This window comes from Lissotriton helveticus, chromosome 2_1 (assembly GCF_964261635.1).
Source record: "Lissotriton helveticus chromosome 2_1, aLisHel1.1, whole genome shotgun sequence".
NCBI classification, from domain to species: domain Eukaryota; kingdom Metazoa; phylum Chordata; class Amphibia; order Caudata; family Salamandridae; genus Lissotriton; species Lissotriton helveticus.
Window position 1 is genome coordinate 1344283660 of NC_136059.1, and position 25455 is coordinate 1344309114.

Sequence of the window (25455 nt, forward strand, 5' to 3'; positions counted from 1 at the left end):
TCTAAAAGTAGCGATGTAAATGTTTGCGGTGTTTTGCCCGCGTTAAGGTCGTTTCCCCCCAGATCTCTGTCATCTGTTATTTTGCGGGCAATCGTTCAAAGCTTGCTAATCCGCTATGGCTAGATTTCATACAGAAATGTAATATAATGTGCTTCCAGGAAACTTGGACAGAGGATATTGTGCATATTAACGGCTATAAAAGTTTTCATACAGCAGCTATACCATCAGAACATGGGAGGCCTAAGGGAGGGCTATCCACATATATATCGAACTATGTGAATTTTAGTAAAATGTAACTGAAGAAAGCAGAAACATTATCAATTAATTATATTTCACATTGATAGGTTGCATTCTTTTACTGTGTTAAATTTCTACAATATTGTGCCACCTGATCAGATTGGGGGGGGGGGGGGGGGAGTTGTGAGAAAACTAGAAAATGACATAAAACTTACTCAGAACGATAGTGCAAAAGACGTGTTTATAATCTTGAAAGGGGACTTTAACTCCACTTTGTGTCTAAACAATGGGGGGGTAGTGTGCGGGTTTACGTCTGAAGATGGGAACAGTTACACGCATTTCCCACATACTAACTATAGGGAAATTCTAAGTGAAGTTATGTTTGGGTCAGATTTAGGGTTTGATAATGAGTTATGCATACAGCCTGTCCCCCTCAGTTACACTTATAATGGAAGAAGGTGTTATTCGACCATAGATTATATACATAGATTATATATTGATGTCAAATAGACATCTAACTAGACTTAAGTCTTTTAATATCCATAAAAACGCCCTGAGTGACTATTTCCCATTAAGCCTATTGTTTATACTATCAAATAAACAGTTAAACACTAAGGGTAAATTGCACCATGTGCACAGAATATAGCTTTAAGTAAAGTAAATGCTTATGCCCTGCGCTGGACGATGTAGGATCCACTGGACATTACAAAGAAAGTAGGTAAATAATGCTAGTTGTCAGACTCCTTTTCCAATGACCTGGGTGGAATCTACTATTGTGCCAATCTTTAAACAAGCATTTACAATGCAATGGTCTCAGCATTATTAAAGGTAGAGCTATTGGCATTGCTCATGACTTTCTTTTTTTTTTTTTTTAAATCATAAATAAATGGCATTGTCATTTACATTGCCAATGGCTTAATAGCTCGCAAATGCATGACCTATTGCATTTACACCCACACAGAGCCACACACACAAAGCCACCCACACACACATACAGAGCCACCCACACAGGGCCACAGACACACACACAGAGCCACACACACAGAGCCACACACACACACAGAGCCACACACACACACAGCCATGCACACACACACACAGAGCCACACACACACAGCCCCACACACACAGAGCCCCACACACACACAGAGCCCCACACACACCCAGAGCCACACACACACCCAGAGCCACACACACACCCAGAGCCACACACACACCCAGAGCCACACACACACCCAGAGCCACACACACACCCAGAGCCACACACACACCCAATGCCACACACACACCCAATGCCACACACACACCCAATGCCACACACACACACAGAGCCACACACACACCCAGAGCCACACACACACCCACAGCCACACACACACCCAGAGCCACACACACACACCCAGAGCCACACACACACCCAGAGCCACATACACAGTCAGAGCCACATACACAGTCAGAGCCACATACACACACAGGAGAGCAAGCACAGCGAGGGGGCAGGGGAGCAAGCACAGCCAGGGGAGCAAGCACAGCGAGGGTGCAGGGAAGCAAGCACAGTGAGGGGCCCGGGGAACCAGGGTGCAGGGGAGCAAGCACAGCCAGGGTGGCAGGGGAGCAAGCACAGCCAAGGGGCAGGGAAGCAAGCACAGCCAGGGGGCAGGGAAGCAAGCACAGCCAGGGGGCAGGGAAGCAAGCACAGTCAGGGGGCAGGGAAGCAAGCACAGTCAGGGGGTAGGGAAGAGGATTGCTTAGAACTTGAGAAGTTGAACAAAAAGTCAGGACAATGAAAATGCTGTAACGATGTGCCAAATGACCAACACAGTACAATTATGCAAACTGTCTTCATTAAAACAGACATTTCAATAAATCCCTGCGCAAACCCCAAAAAGATATACTTTCCGCTGCGGGGCTTAAGCCCAAATCAAGATCCTCTTAGTCCTGGAGTCGCGGTAAACCTCCTTTTGTCAGGGGACTCTCCCGATTTCTACAGGAAAAGAAGAGCTCGCATCAGCATGCCCAGAATAGCCCTGCTGAAACGCTGTTTTCAAACCCACTGTCAGTCCTGGTGGGAGGGCGCGATCGTAATCACTCAAAGTGTGCCTGGATCTTACAGCTGGGAGGATACACAGGCGTAGGGCAGTCACAGAGAAGCTGCAGCTCGTTCGCCACAGCTGTATTGAGCACTCAGCAACCCCCACCAGATGAAGCAGCCCGCCGGTCTCTCACCATCTTTAAAAGCCTCCGCGGCACAGAGAGTCAGAGTTCCGCCGCCTCCCCCAGCACCGAACACAGTCTTGTGTCTGATACCTGTGAGGGGGGCGCCGTGCCCGACCCCTCTTGCCAGCGGCTATATAAACATTGTCCGGCTATCTGTCTGGGTCCGCTTCACTTCAGGAGTGCTTCGGGATGCCCGGGGTGTTTCCTTTGTTCCGCTGCTCGGAGCTGGTGGTCGCCATCTTGCAGGTGGAAGCTCCGATAAAGTTAGGATTTAATTCAGGCACAATTGACAGTTTTTAGACGCTATCTGTAAGTTCTCGGATTCTATAAATGTTCAGATTCCAGAATTTGGCAACATTGGGGAATTTAAGCCGCATTTGCATGCTTTTTGAGGTTGGGGAATGCGGGTTCGACACGGAGCTTCGGTTCAGGCGGCCCCGCTTTTCAAAAGTTATTTTACGGTGTGGTACCGAGTTTATTAATCACACTTTTGCGACCCTTAAAGTGGCAGTGACAAAGTGGGATGGCTGTTTAAAGAGTCCAGCAATCAAGCCTTTCTCGCAAGAACAATATTATGTAAAACAAGAACAAAATAAAAACTTACATGCCGCAAAGGTCCGAAATTTTCGGAATCGGGGGCGTGTTTTTTGCGGAGTGACGGATGATGTCACAGATAGAAAACGCTTAAAACACGCCCCCCAAATTCGAAATAGACTGTGCTTAAAGGGAGTGACGCCCCTCTCCTCCAATGGCTGGCCAGCATTTACCTGGCCAGCCAATGGAGAAGAGGGGCGGGTTCCAAGCCCCCTCTAAGAATCATTAAATCTCGGGCTCCGCCCACTGCTATGCAGTGCGAAAGTCCTCGACCTAAAAAGGGGACCGTCAGGATCTAGGTGCTATAGGCCCATTTCTTTACTGGATTATTTGGCTAAAGTAGTTGGGAGAATAATTCTGGAACGATTACATGCCTGGGCTGAGGACAGTCAGATTTTATCTGATTTACAATATGGCTTTCGTGAGAGACTAGGGATTACTGAACAGAGCCTAAATTTAGCTATCTTTGTTGGGAAGTACACAAGGGTGAAGAACGGCAAATTATTTTTAGCCTTTGTGGACATCACTGTGGCCTTCTATTCTGTGAGGCAAGGTAAGCTATGGGAGACCCTCGATATTATGGGGGTAGACATACAAATTATTTATTTTCTTAAGCGCTTTTATAGTGATGCTAGGCACGAGTGCGTTTTGGCTTGGGTGGTCAGTGCACGGCTTCATTTCCAATAAGGAGGGGGGTCAGGCAAGGTTATGTCCTGGCCCCCTTCCTCTTTAACCTTTATATTAACGGTTTGGTTCAGGCTTAGCTTAAAGTTGACGAGCCTTCCCCCAAATAGAGGGATGCCCAATACCTGCTCTCCTTTATGTGGACGACACAGTCTTGATGTCACACACGTAAATTGGCCTCCAGAGGGTTTTAGATAGTTTTTCTAATATATGAATGATCTTGGTCTTAGTGTGAACACCTCGAAGACTTTTATAATGTGGTGTTACCATAGCAGTGAGAGGTCCAGGGATATGTTTGTGGATGGGCAGAAGATGGCACCCACAAAGAGTTTCTCGTATCTCAGCATTTTATTTAATCAAAATGACTCGTTGGCTAAAGCTGTTTCTGCAAAAGAAATTGGCGTTCATGAGGACAACAACTCCACTTGCAAACATTACGAGAAAACTGGGTAGGGGCCCGCGACAAGAGTTTATTCAAATCTATAAAGCAAAATGTATCTCAACTGCCATGTATGGGGCAGGGGTTTGGGGTCTTGCTGATGTGAACCTGTTACAAATGGTGAAAAACGCTTTTTTAAGATACATCTTGTCCGTTCCGGCTAGTACTTTTTCCTATGTTTGTCATGTTGAGCTGGGGCTTCCATATATCTCTGAGCTACTAAAATTGGAACCCCAATCGCCTTTGGCATAGGATTTGGACAAAAGAACAGACTATGGTAAATAGGGATATTTTATGGGATAGTCTTAAATTGGAAGGGGCCCTAAAGATTCCGTGGGTAAGGTACGTTCGAGATCTCATGTGTGATTTAGGTCACTTAGAATATTTTACTGACCCGTCCACTTTACAGTTGATCGCAAGAAAGGATTTGAAGAAGGAGGGTCTCCAGCTATTGGACACATTAAGAATATCGGCAGATATATCAAAGCCCAGTGTCCAACAAAACCAGTTGATTTTAACTACTTTTAGAATACAACAATATCTAGTATTTGTTCCTGGTGGATATGATAGGCTTTTAATAACTAGATTTAGGCTGGGGACCTTTCATAGATTTGTAACCTTCCCAAAAATAAATGAATGGGCCCGAGAACTGCAATTGTGTCCTTGCGACAATCATTCAGGCCAATCTACCATCCATGTAGTTTAATTTTGCAAATTTTATAGGGAGTTAAGAAAAGTGTGGATTGTTTCACTTTTAAAATTTATGGGGATGAGACAATGGCGCCCAGCATTTATTAAACTGCAGCTTTTGGCGAATGAACATATAGCCTGGAGGATAGCAATGTTTTTGAGGAAAGTACTCTATCAAAGGAAACACATTGCAACCTAAGTATTGAGGGTAATAGGGCGCTTTGTCATATTCTTTATCTTCACTAAGTTTGGTATTTATACCAAATGTTATAAATTATTCCTTCTCCTGTTATACTTATTTGTGTAATGAATTGTGTTTTATGTGCTTTTATGATTGTTTAAAAAAGCAATTGAATTAAGTTTTCCTTGACTTGAAGTAGTGACTAAATGTAAATCTGTCTTCACAGCTTGTCTTGATGAGACAACCCCCCCCCCCATACAGATGTTTTAAATTCCTTCTCACAGATATCTAGATCTATAAAAGAGGCCCTATTTGTGCAGAATAAAAATGTGCGTATTAAACATCAAGGTTGGTTTGATGCCAAATGCACCAAAGGATATTCTAGATTGAAACTTGAGTTACATAAATTACCAGATAAATACCCATGATATCAGAATAGCTAGTGAGGGATATAAACTTGCACTTAAGAGCGCAAAGAAACGCGGGGGGAAGAAGCATGGTCAGCTTTGCATGAAGCCTCGCTAATAAGAGATAACACTGAATTTTGGAATGCAGTCAATGCCTCTTTTTGGCTACTCGGGACGTTCCCTCTATCGGGATAGCAATAGGAGAAGAACAATGCATGGAATATTATTCTACTATGTATTATTGTACGATACATGAGAAATCTATGGAAAGTCATTTGCCTCAAGATATACGTTACTGTCATCTGTCAATTTTCCTGTTGATTTCCAGTTTACACTTGAAGAGTTTAACTGTGCTATTATGGCAAATATGAGTGGGAAAGCTCCCATGCCTGACGGGGTCACCGTAGAGCTCTATAAATCTAATCTGCTGCTATGGGGCCCGCTTTTACCTCAAGTAATAACGAACAAGTTACTTACATGCGGTAACGATATATCTGTAAGAAACATTAGTTAATTATAGATTCCTTACCTCAGAATTACCCCCAGCTGTCAGACTGGATCGGAAAGTTTTTTCGTCAGCAGTACCTCTGAGCGTCGGAAGGTGGTGTCGGTCAGCTCCACGTCCGTCGGCGGTGGCCTGGTCGCCAGGATGACGGAGCGGCAGCTACTTAGACGCTGCCCTCGTGCACTGACATCAGTTCTGTACCCGACTTTACGCACCAGAAATGCAAAGCCATGCAAGACACTGACCACTGGTGTACAAAAGTAGGGTCCTGAAAGGATGACCTTAACCCTAGAAATCAGTTTGCAGAACGGGGAGGATGGGTGGGGCGGTAAGGAATCTATAACCAACGAATGTTTCTCACAGATATATCGTTACCAAAGGTGAGTAACTTGTTCATCTGAAATAAACATGTTAGTTATAGATTCCTTACCTTAGAATAGATACCCCAGCAATACCAACCCCGGTGGTGGGTCTGCGAACCAAGATCACACCAGAAAGTCCTGGAGAACAGAACGGCCAAAGAAGCAGTCTCTCTGGACTTGGCTGTCCAAACAGTAGTGTTTGGTAAAGGTGTGCAGCAATGCCCACGTAGATGCCTGACCAATGTCATTCAGAGGACCTCCTTTTCCCAAGGCAGTAGTGGCTGCCGTCGCCCTGGTGGAATGGGTGCGTAGCCCAACTGGAGGTTCCTTTTTAGCCAGAGAATAGCATGCTTTTATACACAAAACGACCCATCGAGAAATGGTTTGCTTATGTACAGCCCAACTACCTTGGCACCCACATAGCCAACAAAGAGGTGGTCATCCACCCAGAACTGTTTTGTGCGAAAGAAAGCGCACGTTTTGGCTCCAGACGGTGGAGCCGCTCTTCCTCCTTCGAAGAATGCGGAGGAGGAAAGAAGGTGGGCAAGGTGATAGCCTGCCCAATGTGGAAGGCAATGACAACCTTGGGTAGGAAGGATGGACGAGTCCTGAGGACAACTTTGTCCGGATGTATATAGAGAAAAAGAGGTTTAGAAGAAAGTGCCTGGAGCTCACTCACTCGTCTGGCAGATGTGATGGCCACCAGGAACGCAGTTTCGAGAGTCAAGAGCCTTAAAAGACAGTTGTAAAGCACCTCAAAAGGAGCGCACAGTAAATAAGTTAAAACCAGGTTCAAGTCCCACTGAGGCATAACGAAAGGAATAGGAGGAATGAGATAAGTTATGCTGGCAGGACGGGGATGTGAAAGTAAGCGTCCTGCAAGTCCAACGCTACCATCCAGTTTTCTGGGTAGAGGGCAGACAAGATCTGAGCAAGCGTCAACATCTTGAACTTCTCCTTCCGGAGGAAGCGATTGACGTCCCTGAGATACAAGATAGCACGCAGGCCCTTGTCCTTGAGAACTAGAAACAACCACAACCTACTTCTGGGACAGGTGTGTGCTCAATGGCTCCCTTTGCCAAGAGAGCTGTAACTTCCTGCTGGAGAAGAGCCAGATGATCCTCTGACAGGCGGTGGTATCTTGGTGGCATAGCTGGAGGGGTAGTCTTGAATGGGAGGGAGTAGCCCCTTTGGACTATTTGCAAAATCCACCTGTCTGACGTGATGGTGCGCCAGTGGGGGAGGGGATGGCGAATTCTGCCTCCCACTTTCAGGCATATGATGGGCCTGAAAGGTCGGACTAGGAGGATTTAGAGGCTGCTGCAGGGGGGGAGGTTGGTGGGCTGGCCTGCCCGCTAGCCCCCGGACCCACGACGGTTGTTCCCACATCCCCGGCCGCGCGAAGGTTGGGTAACTTACTGAGGCCTGTGGCTCTGGGCGGCACGTAGCGGGGCACCCCTTCCGTAGCCACGAAAGGGGCGAAAAGCAGACTGCGCAGGGCGGGAGAAGCCCCAGGACTTGGCCGTAGCCTGTGAGTCCTTGAAACGCTCTAGAGCGTTGTCTGCTTTATCACCAAAAAGGCGATGGCCATCAAAGAGCATGTCCATCACGGTGTTCTGGACATCCCCTGAAAAACAAGTTGACATCACCCAGGTGTAGTGACAAAGCGCTATCGACGTTGAAATGATCCTGCCCAAAGAGTCGGCGGTGTCCAGCCCACAACATATCGCAAACCTCGCTGCATTCCTTGTGGCGGCAACAGCCTGGGAGTGCACTGACCGGGCCTCCTCCTGACACCGAGTGGGAATATACGGCCCAAGAGACATGCAGTGTTTACGGACCGCAGTCCTATGCTGGCGAAAGAGAACATTTTCTTTCCAAGATGGTCCAGCTTCTTGGATTCCCTTTCCAGTTGAGCGGTAGGGAAGGCGCTTTTGGAAGTGGAAGCTTGGACCGCCAAGCTCTCCGGGGTGGGGTGTTGGGAAAGGAAAGTGGGGTCGCCCAGAGCCGGCGTCGGGCAATCATCCTGTCCACGGGAGCCCCAGTGTTTGGCCCGGACCACGTGCCCAAAAGGACATCAGTGAGGGCTTCATTAAATGGTAGCAAGAGCTCCGAAGGGCTTGCAGCTGGTTGATGTACCTCTGTCAGGAGGTTAGTCCTGACTGCCAACATATGAAGCTCGAGGATGAGAGCCTAGGCCGCCCTACGCAACACCACTGCGTACGACACTCCCTCCTCCGTAGCCACGGTAGGAGGGGACAACATGCCAAGGTCAGGCGAGGTGTTCACTGTCCTGGGCAGCTAGAGGGTCACCTGACCCCTCCCAGTCCTCCTCCTCAGCCTCTGGGTGCCAATTTGGTTGAAAAGGGGCCCCAGGAGTGATCAGGGGCATGAAAACCCCTCTCAGCGCTGGATCCGGCATCGGATGACGCTGGTCTAGCTCAGAGTACACGTCGGGATGGAGGCCGGGGTCGATGCCAGCCAGAGGGGGCGACCGGCATCGAATGGCGGTTGTGGTGCCGGAGGAAGTGGCACCGGTGGAGGTGTAATAAGGTCGACCAGCGCCGATCCGGATCCAGGCCTAGATCCAAGGGGAATGGGGAAGGCCTAGGCCCCCCAACAGAGTCTGCTGGGCCTGAAGGTGCGCCGGCAGGATCAGGCCGCCCAAAAATGGCTTGCATCACCTCGTAGAACGTACGAAGCTGGGCGTGAGTCGGTCCGGGTCCCGGTAAGGGAGTAAAACGTGATGTTGATTCTTCAGGCTCCACGCGCGGAGCCACGGGTGTGGCACCACCTGCGTTCCTCGTCGGGTCGGCCGACCGACTAGGAGAAGTCGAGGAGCGACGATGCTTCTTCGACTTCTTCTTATGCTTCGACTTACCCGACCCCGAGTGCAAAGACTTCGAAGACTTGGAACCTGAATGATGGTTGCTCTGCGACCGGTCCCTCCACCTTCCTCGCCACCAGGACCTCGAACGGTGCGGAGTTAACTGCCGGTGCCTTCAGCGCCATCAACCGGCAGTCGGAGCACGACTTGGGGTCGTGGTCGCGCTCCAGGCCGAAAAGACACACGCAGTGCAGATCCGTCACCGACATCATCCGATGATAGGAACCGCATGGCTTGAAGCCAGGCATCCCTCGTGCACCTTAGGAGTTGAAGACTCGAAAAAGAAGTCGACAAAAGTCGACAAAAAGTCAGTCAAAAAGTGACTGGAGGTACCGCTCTTCCCGGATCTGCGTGGCTGGTGCAGAAAAAGAAAGAACTTATGTCAGTGCGCGAGGGCGGCGTCTAACTGCTGCTGCGACATCATCCTGGCAACCACGATGCCAGATCCAGAGCCGACCGACACCACCTTCCGACGCGCAGAGGTACTGCTGATGAAAAAACTTTCCGGATCCAGTCTGATGCCTTGGGGTAATTCTAAGGTAAGGAATCTATAACTAACGTGTTTCTTTCAGATAGCATGGTGCTCTTCTTATTTTGTAGAGAGCTGGCCTGAATCAATCTTGGTTCCAATTTTTAATAACGGTAACCGCCAGGATCCTTGTTGTAATCGGATTAAATAATTATTAGGCTCCCCGGTTAAAGTAGTAGGACGAAATATACTTAATCTACAGGACTGGGCCGAGTATAATAGAATAATTTCAGAACTACAATTTGGCTTCGAGAGGGTCTTGGTACAGTGAAGCAGAGTTTAAATTTAAATATCATTGTTGGGAAGTACACTCTGGCAAAGCAGGGCAGGTTGTACTTAGCATTCGTAGACCTCACAGCAGCTTTCAACTGTGTAATGCATGATCAGTTACGGAGGATCTTGGAAGACTTAGGCGTGGAACCTCCAATAATATATTTTTTAAGGCAACTATATAGTGACGCAAAGGCATGGGTGGGGTGTGGGGCTGGTGGGGAGTGCGCGGCCTTGTTAAAAATTCTGAGAGGGGTCACGCAAGGTTGTGTGCAGGCCCCCTTTCTATTCACACTCCATATTAATGGACTAGGTCAAGCGCTGGTGAAACAGTGCCAGGACTTGCCGCAAACTGCCCAAAACCGCGCTCCTTTATGCGGGTGATGCCGTATTGATGTCACACACGCAAATGGGACTTCAAAGGGTAGTGACTAGTTTCTCCACGTTTATGCATGATTTGGGCCTCAGAGTGAACATGTCAAAAACCTTCTTTATGACATGTGGGGCTGGTAGTACAAAATGCAGAGACATCTATATTGATAAAAAAAAGGTCGAATTCACAAAAAGATTTTCCTATCTGAGCATCCTGTTCGACCAAAAGGGGACATGGACTCAGGCAGTCCAAGCAAGGAAATTAATGTTCATGAAAGCCACTGCCGCCGTAGCTAACTTTGCTAGAAAGCTGGGTAGACGACCGCCCATAGAGTTACTACATATCAACCAAGCTACATGTATTTCTACAGCTATGTACAGTTCAGGTGTCTGGGGTCACGTAGATTTACAGCCATTACAATTAGATGGGAATGCTTTTTAAAAAATTTTATTAGCAGTCCCAAGTGGTACATCTTCCTATGTATGCCATTCTGAACTAGGATTGCCATACATATCCGACCTTATAAAAACAAAGGCTGTTCTACTATGGCACAGGATTTGGACAACATCAAAAACTATGTTTAATCACAACATTTTAAATGATAGTCTTAAACTTGAGCGGGTATCAACTATACCGTGGCTAAAATATGTTAAAGGCTTCATGAATGACCTTGGTCACCGCGAATATTATAATGAGCCTAGTAATATGACTACTGTTACAGGAAAAGACCTTAATGGAAATTGCCTGACATTATTGGATTCAATTAGACCATCAGCAGAAATAGTGAAGCCAACTGTACTGGCAAATCAAATAATTTTAACCACCTATAGCATCCAGCCCTATCTTAAAATTACGCATAGCGGATATGATAGATTTTCACTGACTAGATTTAGACTGGGGACTATTCATAGACGAACAAGTTCCCCTACAATGAATGATTGGTACAGAGTTATGAGCAGGTGCCCCTGAGATGATGTTTCCCAGCAATCAACCCTGCATGTCATTTTATTTTGTAAATTTTATTCTGTACAAAGAAAAAGATGGATTTTAAAGTCACTCAGCCTTAGACAATGCCACTCTGCATTTATAGTCCTACAATTTTTAGAGAGTGAATATTTTACATGGATATTATCTGTGTTCTTAAAAAATGTAATTAAATGTAGAAAAACTATTTTAATATGAATCTTTTTTTCAAATCAACTTTGTGTATGCATGTAGGAAATCAGTGCACATTTTTTGATTAGATTTCTTAGATTATCTTTTAAAACTTTGTTGTTGATTATAATGATGTGTGATATTGAGTGATTTTATGATTATCTTGAAAGAAATCGAATAAAGCTTGGTTGAATTGAAAAAATGAAATCATTTGCATCTTAATCAGACAATCAATTTTTCTATTTACAAGAATCGTATGCTATTATTAGCATTAGCAAGACCAATCAGTGTATCTTGGAGAATGTATCAGTCCCATTTTTCCTACTTTAAACAATTGTAAGGCCATTGTTTTACACTGGGTATGACTATTCCTAGTAACATTAATGCACCGTTCATAGGGAACTGACCACTGCAAGTCTGATGAAACGACACAGTGAGGGGTAAAGCATCACATGGGATCTGAAAAAAGCCTTATGGTACAAAAGAAGGCAGTTTTCTGCAGACACTCTTGTGCTACTCCACTGTACTTTAGACTAGATAACAGTGTCTAGTTTAAATAAAATATCCAGCATTGAAGGGACCATTTAATCCCAGTGTTCAGTCTCTGAGAAGGACTACTCTCAGTTGTTGGCCACAGATGCTACCCTTGAATTCTAGAAGGAGGACTTATCTAGCTAGGATAACACCTGGTACTTGAAACCCACCTCCTTGACTGACATTTTCTACAAAGCTTAATAATAGGGTTCACGATATTCAGTTTTTCAGTACCTATCTCCTAATAAAGCAGGTAAAATATAAGAGGTTGTCGGTCCCCAGATAGATGATGTAAGCTCTGTGAGGAAGGGTTATTCAAAGACTGTGTTGATGCTCAAAAACATAAATCCTAGTCAGCCATTAAAAAATGTTTACCATAATTTTACCCCACACAAAACTATGATGCTCATAAACCTAAAGAATTCCAAAATAGTAGTAACCTCAGGAGAGACTAGGAGCCAGATCTCGATTGTGTAACTTTGAATGAGAAAAAGACTCCTGTGAAAAAAGATGAGTGAGAAGGTGATGCATGAAGTGTATGCGATGCAAATAGGGTCAAGCCATGGTACAGTGAGATGGTCATTCATATGTGGTCTCATGATTTCAGTTTAATCAAAACTTCAAATGTGATGTCCACCCCTCATCACAAGATGATGAAGTTCCAGTTCACATAGATGCAGAGAAGAGCAGTGTGCTAGGAAATGTGTATATTTAAAATTGAAAGTCATTTAACAGAGCCCCCCCAAAAATATAATTACTAATGAGCTAGGTTTCAAGAATATACAAATATTTTGCTTATAGATATCTATTGTATGTGTTCAATTATTTACCTTTATGAATTCTGCCGTCATCCTCCGCTGCGCCATTAGGAATTATAGCTTTCACATAAATGCCACCATGTCTCACACTTGTATTTACACCACCCTACACATATCAAAAAGAAAAGAAGCATTCTTGAGATATTGTTAAAAACTCATGCACTAGATCTTATTACCCTTTACCCCTTTGACTACAGGTGTGATTTGTAGTATATGCAGAACAAAGATTATACTGTGATCTCCGAGACAGATTCAATTATAAAATGTTCAACCTCCTTCTCAAACATTTTTGTACTTGTGTGAAATGTGCAATTGCAATCCTCAAATGGTGTAAATATGGTTTGCTAAATTCCATTGACTGCTGCTGAAAATCCTGCCAGTTACTAGAATTTAGTAAAAAGGTGGTAAAACTAGTATTTCCAAAACTGTAGACAACAAGAATGTTGGGAAAACCCACAAAGTTTTAATTTGCCAAATGCCTTTTCCTAACCTTTGTCTCTGTAAGCATGGGAATAGACCTCCAACAACATGGGAAGATCCCCAAGCAACCACATATTTTAAAGGCTTATAGTGAAAGGCTTTAAACCCCCAATCAGAAAACTTTATTTGGAGAAAAAGGGGATAAGGATAAAATACACAAACACACTTTTCTGCCATACTTGAGTCACACAACAGACAATTTACAGGAGTACATGTAGGGAAGCATGAATAAGCCTGGAAAACTATAATTTGGGCATTTTCCTATGGATTTTTGGGAAATCACAAAAAGGAATATATTTACAAATATCGAATCCATAGATTTTCGCATTTTGATGCACTGAACACTTCATGAATTTCAGGAAAATTCATGAGTAGTGCCCTCTGTCCAATCTAAATGCATGTCATTTATATCGAAGTTTGTAATTAAGGGAGACTACTGAAACAAACATGTAGCAGTGAAATGTATGCCTAATACTTGTGCCTAAGTGCCTCTTGACCCATAATTGTTTCTGAGAGGGACAGTAGATGCCTTAACTTCAGTGTAATGCCCTAAGTAGCTAAAGTTTGGTCCTGTGCACACTGTACCACTGTGACCAAGCTATAGTCGGCTGATTAGCCCTATTAAGGGTTAAACTAGTCCTCAATTGCTCTGTTCCAATTTCTCGAGGACATGACAGTTTGGGCTGGAGTGTGCCAATTGGAGCAGGGTCAAGACTGATTTGTATATGGCTGCGTCCAAAGTGAGGCGGCAGGGTGTGCACAATAACGATGGACTGGGATGTGGTGCCAAGATTAATTCAATCATTTCATCATCACTATTTTGTATAATTAGGGATGTTCATGCACAGCAGGTTCTCCTCAAATATAATTGAACAGAAGCATAATCCCGTCAGGATTTTTGACAGAAGGCTATACATGGCAGGCTACCAGAGGCCCCCTAGACGATTGTCAAAACAAAGGACAATAAATATTACAGCTGCTTTCGGTTTACTACAGTCTCAGCTGGTCAAGACCCATCTTAGCAGCTCAGTTAAATTAAGTATCTAAAGTTAGTACCTACAATGTATTTAATCTGGATAGATGGACCACTTGCATTTTAGTTCTGTTAAATTGAAACGCCTATAATTACAAACCTTGAAAAAAAGAAGAGGATAGCCAAGTAATCTGAATGTAATGTAACCCCAAGCAGAAGCAGTTTAATCAATGCAGTAAGATCCACAGAGATCATAGAGATGCCTACACAAATACCAATCTAGACACGTTGAAACGGGTCTTGATGTCTACTGAAACTCATTACACAGACAACTGTGATGGACGCAAAGCACACTGCAGAGAAACGGTAGAGGGAGCAACTGCCCCAGTTCACAGACACGCCATGCCACGCCAAGGGTGTGAAAAGGCCAGAATTCTCCTTAAAGATTGTCATGAGATGAAAAATAGATTGGCTGTTAATCAATCATAATGTATAAAGCATCAAAAATCTAAAGTACTGAAGCCTGCTAGGGAGACCGAGGTACCCAAATAGAAGGGTTTAAGGGAGGAGATGTTGAGATGTCGCTGATCTTCATGCAGAAAAAGGAGGGAAACTTATAAAGAGGAGGGGACAATACACATCAATAAGTCCTGAGCAGACATATGTCTCCTCAAGTATTCGGCAGTTCGTAAAATATTATGCTCATGGAAATTCCTATAAGCAGCTTTGGAAGTGTGGCACTTGTTTCTGCAAGGACTGCAGGACACGACAAGTTCCATATTATTTGTGTACTTGTGCAAGACCTACTTATGGCACAAAGCCTTTCCATCATGATTTTTATCTGGAAAGTTAGCGGAGGAGGAGGAGGCAAATATTAGGAAAGTAAAAAAAAGTGAGGGTAAATAAATAAGTGTATGGGAGCAATAAATATGCCTACCAGATATGCAACTTGATGCTGTATGTGAGTCCTGAACTCACTCGAGACCAATTTGGATTCCTCTGAATTTATTGGGTTGGTTGACTTGCTGAGCGAGTCGGTGGAAATGTCAGTCTAAAGAAACAGGAAGGAGGTAGATAGGCAGACAGCAAACACCAAACGTAGGACACACCATTTTTGCAAAGTAAATTGTAGATCTGAGTCGTATTTTGATCAAATTAAAAGAGTAATAGAAACAACAAAGTTGAAGACTTTGACAAAGCTTGAAATATCTAGAGGATCACTGTAACATAAAGTACAAACTATAGCAATAAAAATTGGAGAAAAAAAATTGCTATTCAAATTTGATTCCTGAAAAGCAGCAGTGATGGCCTTCTGTATTCATGTACAATGCCCAGAACACCTGCTAAACCCACATTTTTGTACTCCTGTGTGTCACTGACTCATCAATATCAAACAGCGGTTTGCTGCATTAGGTGTGCTACAAAACAATGAGCTACATGTGTTCCTTCTATTTTATTCATATTTAGGATGGTGCCACATGCACATTTTAAGGTTTTAACAGCACTGCCACAATTTCTAGCCTTGATTTCAAGCAGAGTCCACCCTAAATTCCAATCTTAAGAAGATTGCAAACTCTAATTGGTATGCGACTGATGGAGCTTGTCAGCCACATTCCCAATACAAATACCCCCAACCACAAAACTGGCTGCCAATTACAGTAGAAACGGTTTGGGTTAGAATTTTGTAGGAAGGCTTTACCACTTTTTTTGTATGATACACAATTTTCTAGTGATGTCAAAATAATCAAGACTATACATTTGGGAGAAAAAAAGGCTCTCTTTTAAATAATGTTGGAGCAAATGAGCGCTCTGTGGGGGGGGGGACGGTCTTTAATTCACTGAAAAAGATGCCTTCATGAAATGCTAGTGGACACAGGTCATGGTTCATGCCCGAGGCAGAAATCGACCACAGTTTAGAAGCTGTTCATGTGTGTCCTTCTGGAGTCCCACAAACATCACTCCAGTCAATCCTCAACTGTCACTGCTAAGTTCCAAAGCATCACTAGTCTTGAGGTGAAATGATGTGAATTAATAAGTAAAACACACATTTTTCAGTCAGGCCCTTCCAGTGCAAACAAATCCCTTTTTAAATGTCTTACCAAGTAGGATGATTTCTGTAGTTTTCGGAAATAAAGTTAAGTCTAATTAAGCTTTCATTTCAACATAACAAAATGTATTTGTGTAAACATTTGACTACTTTTTCCCATAAAGCATGCAAATAACCAGCAAACCTGAGGAGTAAATGTGGCATGTTAGATTAGATATTGTTTTGAAACAACCAGACACATTTGTAACTTTCATTAAAACAACCATGCTGAACAAGTCTTAAAAATGTCAACGTTAGTATCCCTTAGGATCAAAGGTACTGATTTCAGACTGCAAAAAAATGGGGTTGGACTATTGAACATGCCATTCAGTACTGAGAAATACAATGATGGAAGGTATGAGCAAGGAGAGGGGTACTTGATATTCTGCTAAAATGTGTGTCTATAAGAGAAAGTGGAGCAAACAAAACACGCAGTTTTGAATGAAATATCGCCTGTGAATGATTAGCACACTTCCCCCATAAAATGGAAATGCAAAACCACCAATAATTTAGTGGGGCGAAAACTGTACTTCGAAAGTCTGGCCAGAGACAGTAGTTTAACGGCACAATATTTAAGATGGTGGTAGGACAGTTAACCTCAAACAGAAATGTTTGCTATTACAGTTCTGTTGCAAGTGAAATAACTTGACCGTATCTGAATGTCACAAAATATAATGAAAAATGGAAACAGGTTCAGAATGGTTGCTTTAACTGCACAAAAACAAGTAGGTGAAGAAGAAATAAGAAAAGAAAACATCTAAAAACCTTGTCAAACAGTACCGTGACACTTATTCCCAAACTGTTCTCTTTTTTCGCCAGTTCTACTTCAAAGACATCGCCAGGTTTGAGCGAAAGCGTCGGAGAAGGCTTTTTAGAACTCATTTTGGGAGTTGTGTTTAACAAGGAATTTTCCTGTGAGGAAAAGAAACACACAATAAGACAGTTCCCTGGTAAATAACCGTGAAAGACCGTAACATGCCATAATATATCATCTGCGAATCACCATGATCTATGCCAGTGTCTAACAAGCATATCTTTTCCAACAAAAAACAACGATCAAACCACTTCAAACCACTCTTCGTTAGGATGCTTTGAGCAAGTGGCACATAAAATATCTAACTTAGGTTCAGTGGAAAATACCCGCTTAACTGTCGATTGAATTCTCCAATCTGTATTTCTGAATGTCTTCAGATGGGGAAAAACAGAGCTTGTTTAAAAAACATAAAAGACAAAATGGTGCCGACTACGAGCCTCAGAGGAGGTCAGCTAAAGCATTTCTTCTATATGAAATCATTAATTTGACAGCAGGAATTGTGCCTCAATTGTTACCCCGACAACTATGATTGCGCCACTCTTACTAACCCCACACTTTCACCGTTCCCATCATTTGTTTACAGGGAAATGATGGCAACTGTACCTGTCCCAAAGCAGGAGGTGATGTAGATATAAATAAGTATCTTTCTTGACTCTCTAGGTCCCTCTCTCTAGCTTTTGCTGTGGTCAGCCCCCTAGGCAGCCCTACCTGGCTGCCCCCACTCTGTGCCCACACAGCTCAGTCGTCTGAAACTGAACTCAGACAAGACGGAGATCCTCATCCTCGGACCATCCCCATCCACCTGGGACGACTCCTGGTGGCCCACAGCGCTGGGCACCGCACCGACACCCGCGGACCACGCATGCAACCTGGGACTCATCCTGGACTCCTCTCTCACGATGACCAAGCAAGTCAACGCCATCTCATCCTCATGCTTCAACACCCTGCGCATGCTCCGGAAGATCTTCCGGTGGATCCCTACCGGAACCAGAAAGATGGTCACCCAGGCCCTCGTCACCAGCCGATTGGACTACGGGAACGCCCTATACGCAGGAACCACAGCCAAACTTCAGAAAAGACTCCAGCGCATACAGAACTGCACAACTCATCCTCAACATCCCTCGCCACAGCCACATATCCGCCCACCTGAAAGACCTGCACTGGCTCCCTGTCAGCAAAAGGATCACGTTCAGGCTACTCACCCACGCACACAAAGCGCTCCACAACATGGGCCCCGAATACCTCAACAATCGCCTCACGTTCTACACTCCGACCCACCAGCTCCGCCAGCCTCGCCCTCGCCGCCGTCCCACGGATTCGCAGAACCACCAACGGAGGAAGATCGTTCTCCTACCTGGCCGCCAAGGCATGGAACTCCCTCCCAGCCCACCTACGACTGGTCCAGGACCATCTCACCTTCAGGAAACACCTCAAGACCTGGCTATTCGAGCAGTAGCAGCACCCCCCCTCCTTCAGCGCCTTGAGACCCTCACGGGTGAGTAGCGCGCTCTATAAATGCATTGATTGACTGATTGATTGATTGAATACAAGCAAGGAGCTAGGGAAGTTTCTTTCCTCTACCATAGCTGCAGCATGATGCTGGTCACTGAAAGAAGGCTAAGAGATACGATGCTCATATGTCATACCCAACCACAACAGCCATCTTTGGTAGTGAAAGCTGATGAAGAGACGACGCAGCCTTATAAGTATTAGCATTTTCTACATCAGTTTGAATCCAGCTCTAGATGTTTGTTTGGGAAGGAAGGTGGGCAAATACTGTAGATGTGTGCAATAATAGGAGCAGGGCTGCAAAATGCGTGTATGGGAAAAAAAACGGCATATCCATATGCATGGAAAAATGCATTACATTTCTTGTGGGATGGGAAAGACTTCAATCGATGTCTGCAAGGTTGGAATCTTCAAATCTGTACATACGCTGCAGGAAGTCTGCTCGACAGTGCATGTTTGTCAACGATTTGCAGGGGAGGGAGAGATAGAGCTCAGCTGCGACCAAGGAGGCTGCTCAGTTATCTGATTCCAGTCAAAGTTGTGTAAGCAAGCTCATGACAAATCATGATTACATTTCCTACTGTAGGGACTCGCAGAGTAAGTTGAGAGCCCATCTACTTTTTTTACCAATGATAACACAGTTCTCCACCTTCCCAGTATCCTTTCCTCACCTTACTATGCTATGCCTGACATTGTTATATTCCATATAGGTACCCTATATAGGCACAGGTAACAATGCAACCTTTCACGTATATTATTGCCTACATTACATACATAACGGTTCTTAGGGACTGACCTTTTACCTTGATACAACACTGCATTCAGAACGCAGGTTTTCCCTAGTTCGATTCTCATACATTATGCATGAGGTTTTTTGGAAGCACCACAGGACTACCATCTGCTGTATAATATCGCTGTATAAAGTTCAGGTCAGACATCATCCTTTTGGCCAGCACAGTAACACAGCCAGGTAGGACCCCTTGGGAGACCTATGGATATATATACATCATGTCTTGCTTAGAAAGACAGAGGAGACCGTGACTTCCCGGCTGACACACTGACCAGAGATGCTCTTGTATGGCAATTTTCCCCCTACATTCAGAGATTCGATCTGGCGGTCCGAGTTCCCGCCACCCTCTTCTAGCAGTGGTACCACGAAGAATTTGGGAGTTTGGCTTGAGGATAATTTATCTTTCGCCATCCAACTCAAGAGATTTTCAGGATGCTGATTTGGTCTCCTCAAAATCTTAAGAAGAATTCTTCCACTTCTCTCATGGCCGGCGAAAGAGACAGTTGTCCATGTGCTCATTCTTTCCCGCCTGGATTATGCTAATGCTCTTTATGTGGGGATTCCGGCATATTCCCTTAATAAACTCCAGGTGGTGCAAAATGCGGCGGCTCGGCTCTTGTTAAGAGATCCCCTTAAGAAGCAGTGTGCGAGGTCATCTTCGCTCGCTTCACTGGCTTCCCATGGCGACCCGGGTGAAATTCAAATCTTTTACCATCGCCCATCGTGCCCTGCATGGTCTTGGGCCAGCTTATCTGCGGGTTCGAATGTTTTTGAATTTATTCTGGCAGGGGATTTTAATATTGCGGTTTGTCCCCTCTCCAATCAAAGTACGTGTGGGGTCATCAATCGTTTTGGGAATGCGGATCTCCATTTCCCTCATAATAAGTATGGGGAATCCCTGAATAATTTCTTAGCGGCACATGATATGGAAATATTGGCTAATGAGAAGAACGATTTAGGTGAGAGTATTCCCACTTTTTCAGGTAGGGGGGCAAATACTGTTATCGATTTTATATGTATGTCTTCTAACCTTATCCCCTGGAGTTTGGCCCCAAGGGTCGTGGATATCATGGTTAGCGACCATAATTGTGTTACTATTGAGGCCACTCTCTGGAAAGAAAAACCTGTACCTGATTTGGGCTCTATTGTTAACATCGAACCTCATAGACCTAATGGCACAAGGCTAAGATGGAAAGGGGATAAAGCTGAAATGACGTCTGATTCAATTATAAATAGCTGCTTATCAGAAATGACTGCGATCCTTGAGCATGCTGACGTCACTGTCGATCCTATTCGACATTTTATTAGAATTAATTCCATTATATTAATAAAAAGTTTACGAAATCAGCTGAGCGTAAGTCCGACCAACGAAGGGGATGGTTCGACCACGCATGCACAATTGCGTTAAAAGAGCTCAAAGAGGCACTGGCAGCCAAACCTAGAGTTAGGAGTCAGGTGTCCCAGCTTAGATCAAATTATAAGACAATAGTAAAGCGAAGGAAGACGGAGTTACAGCATGAGGCCTGGGATAAATTGACACAGGCTGCAGAGACGAAAAACTGTACATTATTTTGGGCCACTGGTAATTGTCCGTTTCTTAAAGATGAGAAGGTACCAGAATTAACATCTAAGGTCAATATGGAAACATGGATTTCTCATTTTTCTGCTATTTTTGATTCGGACAAAGCCTTGGGTAACCGAAAGGACTGTTGGCCCATTGTCCCTTTGGACATTACCATCACTGAGGTTTTAGATAGCATTGGCGCTAGCAAAGGGGGAAAGGCTCAGGGTCCCGATGGGGTGCCCATTGACGTTTATAAGATAGTCCCTGAGGTATGGGGACCAATGTTGGTAAAAGTTTTTAATGCAGCTGTCTGTTATGGGGAGGAATCAATCATAATACCCATATACAAGAAAGGAGATCGGGGGGATGTGAAGAACTACCATCCCATTTCCCTGTTAGATTCCTCTGTGAAAATAATGAGCCGGGTACTCTTGGTTAGGCTGGAAGAATGGGCAGAAACCAACGGTATCCTGGCAAATTGTCAGTATGGGTTTAGAAAAGGGCGTGGGACGACTGAGCAATGCTTAAATCTCGAACTTTTGATCGGGAAATACACCCAGGCCAACTCTGCTTTGCACATTTGAGTAGTGCCTTTGATATGCTGGACCATGCAATTCTATGGGCCAAATTGATCGAAATGGGGGCCCCTGAGGGTATTGTCTTTTTTTTGGCCCGACTCTATGTCAAACTACGTACCAGCGTACGATATGGTTCCAGTGGGGAGTGTACCACCAAATTTAAGATCGGGCGGGGTATAAGGCAGGGGTGTGTTCTCGCTCCCTTGCTCTTTACCCTTTTCATCAATGAAGTGGACACTGTTCTACAGACAGTAGTGGCAGATGCTTCTAGAGTTAATGATATCAACGTCCTGGTATTACTCTACGCGGACGACGCCGTGCTATTGTCCAGGACCCCGATAGGCCTCCAACGCTTGATGGATGGGTTTTCACAGTTTATCAAAAGTAGAAAACTAGTGAGTAATAAAACTAAAACCTATACCATGGAGTGTGGGCTGGGGCAGAGTAAGCCCCACCCTTATTATATAGATGAACATAGGGTCCAACAAGTTGAAAATTTTTGCTATCTTGGCATCACATTCTCAAAGAATCGCAGCTGGGCCAGTGAGCATAAAAATGTTAGGGCTAAGATGGTGAGGAGTGCCAACGGGGTGTTTACTTTTGCCACTAAATTAGGGGACAAACGGATAAGAGACATGCTCAAGATCTTTCCGTCAAGATGTCTCTCCATTGCCCTCTATAGGGCAAGGGTTTGGGGTTTTGCCCCGGCTAGGAGCCTACAGGTGGAGGAGAATGCCTTTTTAAAAAGACTTTTGTGTCTGTCCAAATCTGCCTCTAATGACCAAGTCCACAGAGAACTCGGAATTCAATATTTAAATGATTTGATTTTCCTGAGACCACTATTGTTGTGGCGTTCAATTTGGCTGAAAGAAGAGACATCCCTAAACTGAGCCATCATTAACGATTGTCTCACTGTTGATAACCATTTAAAGATGCCATGGATTAAATATATTATCAACAGCTTTCAGGAGATCTATGACCTTAATATAAATACTGACAGATATGGGGCCTCAGACATATCTAAGTCTGAAATGAAGAACATCTTTTTGAACTGTATATCAGAGAGGCGGACCTGTAACAAAGGCAATTTATCCACCTGTGTGTTTTACAGTAGTATGAACGTAACAGTGGGCTATCGACCATATTTGACCCAAGTGACCAGAGTTTCTCACCAGTTTGTTCTAACAAGATTAAGGATGGGGATTGTGCATAATCTGGTTGCTTTCCCTTCTCTGAACAAGCATCCTGCTGGTCCCTGCCCGTGTGACAATATCTCAGCACAAAGCACCATGCACTTTCTTTTGCTGTGTCAATTGTATGGGAACTTCCGTAGAGCTTTTTTAAAACCTATTTTTGTCAAGTTTGGTGTCAGGACAGTACATGATGCTATGAAATTGCTTTTTAACTTGCACCATCCTGATGTTTGTTTTTTTACTGCTACTTTCCTACTTAAAGCGATTAATGTCAGGAAAAGTATGAGTTTTTAAATATTTATTCTGGCCTCGCCTGTATATTATGCTTCTTTTCAAACATTGACTGTCTAATTGTAAATGTAATTGTATTGTAATTGTAATTGGAATTATCTATTATATGTGTGCTTTTATGGACATTGTTTTTTGTTCCGAATAAAGCCTTATGAAATGAAATGAAATGATCTGCGGAAGCGTTTCTCTTTTTATGTCCCAGGGAGACAGCTACGCTCCTCCGCTCTTCTTCTGGCAAAAGTGCACCTTTCTTCCAGCACAGGCTTGGTGGCTGTTCCCTCGCCATTATGGGATTCTTGGCATAACACCTACATAGATGCTAGTTACATTTAGGTACATCTAGTTAGGAAGGCATCTTAGGAGTATGCACTTTTTAGGTCTCGGCTAGTAACGCACTGAAAGCGCGTTCTCGCCAGAGAACTATAGTCGGCGTCTCAGCAGTCTGAAGACGACGAAGTGAGACAAGACCTGGCCGCGCGCAGCGTTTTTCCAAAGGATAACGTTGTGCGCGCGGCCAGGTCTTGTCTCCACGGCATTGCATGGCAGTCCGGATCGCGTCGCGCGCCTCTCTGGAATGCAGGGGGAGTCTGCAGAGAGGTGTGCGGCACGTGAGCTTGTTTTTTCACTCCAGCACGCATTCCTTTCTCAGACCCGGTCCCTGTTCTGATTTGCTGGAGCCCCCACGCCTATCCGGGAAGTAGATGCAGACGAGGGGCTGGCGAGAGCTATGGATATTATTTTGTTTACCGAACAGATAAGCACATGGTTCGCATGCACATATAAGCTATCGCGGCCGTCACGGCCGCGGTATCATCTATGGATATTATTTTGTTTACCGTACAGATAAGCACATGGTTCGCGTGCATGTATAAGCTCCATTCAAATATGCCGCTCATGATGAAATTAATTTCGCTCTTTGTGAGGTCTAAATACTATTTTGCTCGCTCAATTATACATACAATATCACCCAAAAAAAACTCCCTGGTAGCCCCCCTATCGTATTTGCAGACATATGATTTCATCTTTGCTGTGTGGCTATTTCAAGGATGTTGGATTTGCTCTTTTGAATGAGTCACGTTATTAAATTAGCAGGAGCTCGCGCCTGTGATCGAAGGAAGCAGGCGAGAGCGTTTGTAACGTCGGCGGCCGAAGAAACACGTCTTTTATTTCAGAACCGGAAATTAAAACCTGACAGTAATACGAACTGAACCAGCAAAAGGAAATAGTTGGTGTGATGCGTGTGGCAGAGTGATAAATGAAAATACAAAATAGATGAAGTATTTTGTATGGGCACGACATCATTGTGCATTCCTCTTAAGAAGGTGTCCGGTATAGATTGGTAGGCCTTGTATCCGTCAGTACTTTCATGCAGTGCTCAGAGAGGAGCAAATTAATTATGATGAAGAGGTGAAATTTTAATTAGACAAAAAACAATTTTGGGAGCGTGCTCTTTTTAATCCTCTATTGTTTAACTGGTAGCACTAATGCGAAATGGAATACCTCTCGTTTCAGAATGCTGGAGTACTTCTACATTGCACTAAACTACATTGTCAATCAAACAGCATAAAATGTTAAGTCGTCACTGCCCTTTCAAATCCTTTCTACTGGAATTCTCTAATTGTTCCCTCTCTTTATCTCACCACAGCAGTAAGTAAATCAATTAACAAAATAGCTTTTATCGCAGAGAATAACCTTTTAACTGAGGGGATTATCTCTGGTTTATTTTTCATTTCTCTCGCTGAAGATAGCAGTTCATGCCTCATTGATTAGTTTGCCGAGAGTGAGAGTGTGTGCAGAGTGAGAGTGTGTTCAGAGTGAGAGTGAGTGCTGCAGAGTGCAGAGTGAGTGCAGAGTGAGTGCGTGTGCAGAGTGAGAGTGTGTTCAGAGTGAGAGTGAGTGCTGCAGAGTGAGAGAGAGTGCAGAGTGAGTGCAGAGTGAGTGCTGCAGAGTGAGAGTGTGTGCAGAGTGAGAGTGTGTGCAGAGTGAGAGTGTGTGCAGAGTGAGAGTGTGTGCAGAGTGAGTGCAGAATGAGACCACACACATAAGACCACACACATAAGACCACACACATAAGACCGCACACATAAGACCACACACACAAGACCGCACACACAAGACCGCACACATAAGACCGCACATATAAGACCACACACATAAGACCACACACATAAGACCACACACATAAGACCACACACACACACGCCACTCTCACCACCACACACACCATCACACACTCACCACCACACACTCACCACCACACACTCACCACCACACACAACCACACACACACACCAC

General features: G+C 44.4%; 1 protein-coding gene across 8 annotated transcripts in view; it reads right to left on the reverse strand.

Annotated features, from left to right (window-relative positions):
* The window catches only part of PTPN13 (protein tyrosine phosphatase non-receptor type 13), a 1030035-nt gene that overhangs the window by 382725 nt on the left and 621855 nt on the right, over positions 1-25455 (reverse strand). For 4 of the 8 annotated variants that reach the window (XM_078676288.1, XM_078676281.1, XM_078676286.1 and 1 more), the window contains 3 exons: positions 17187-17333; positions 15273-15386; positions 12895-12988 (listed from right to left, as the gene is read on the reverse strand). In XM_078676288.1, the coding sequence (XP_078532414.1) occupies positions 12895-12988; positions 15273-15386; positions 17187-17333 (355 nt within the window). The remainder of the gene's footprint in view (positions 1-12894; positions 12989-15272; positions 15387-17186; positions 17334-25455) is intronic. The other 4 variants (XM_078676287.1, XM_078676283.1, XM_078676282.1 and 1 more) reach the window with 3 other exon arrangements.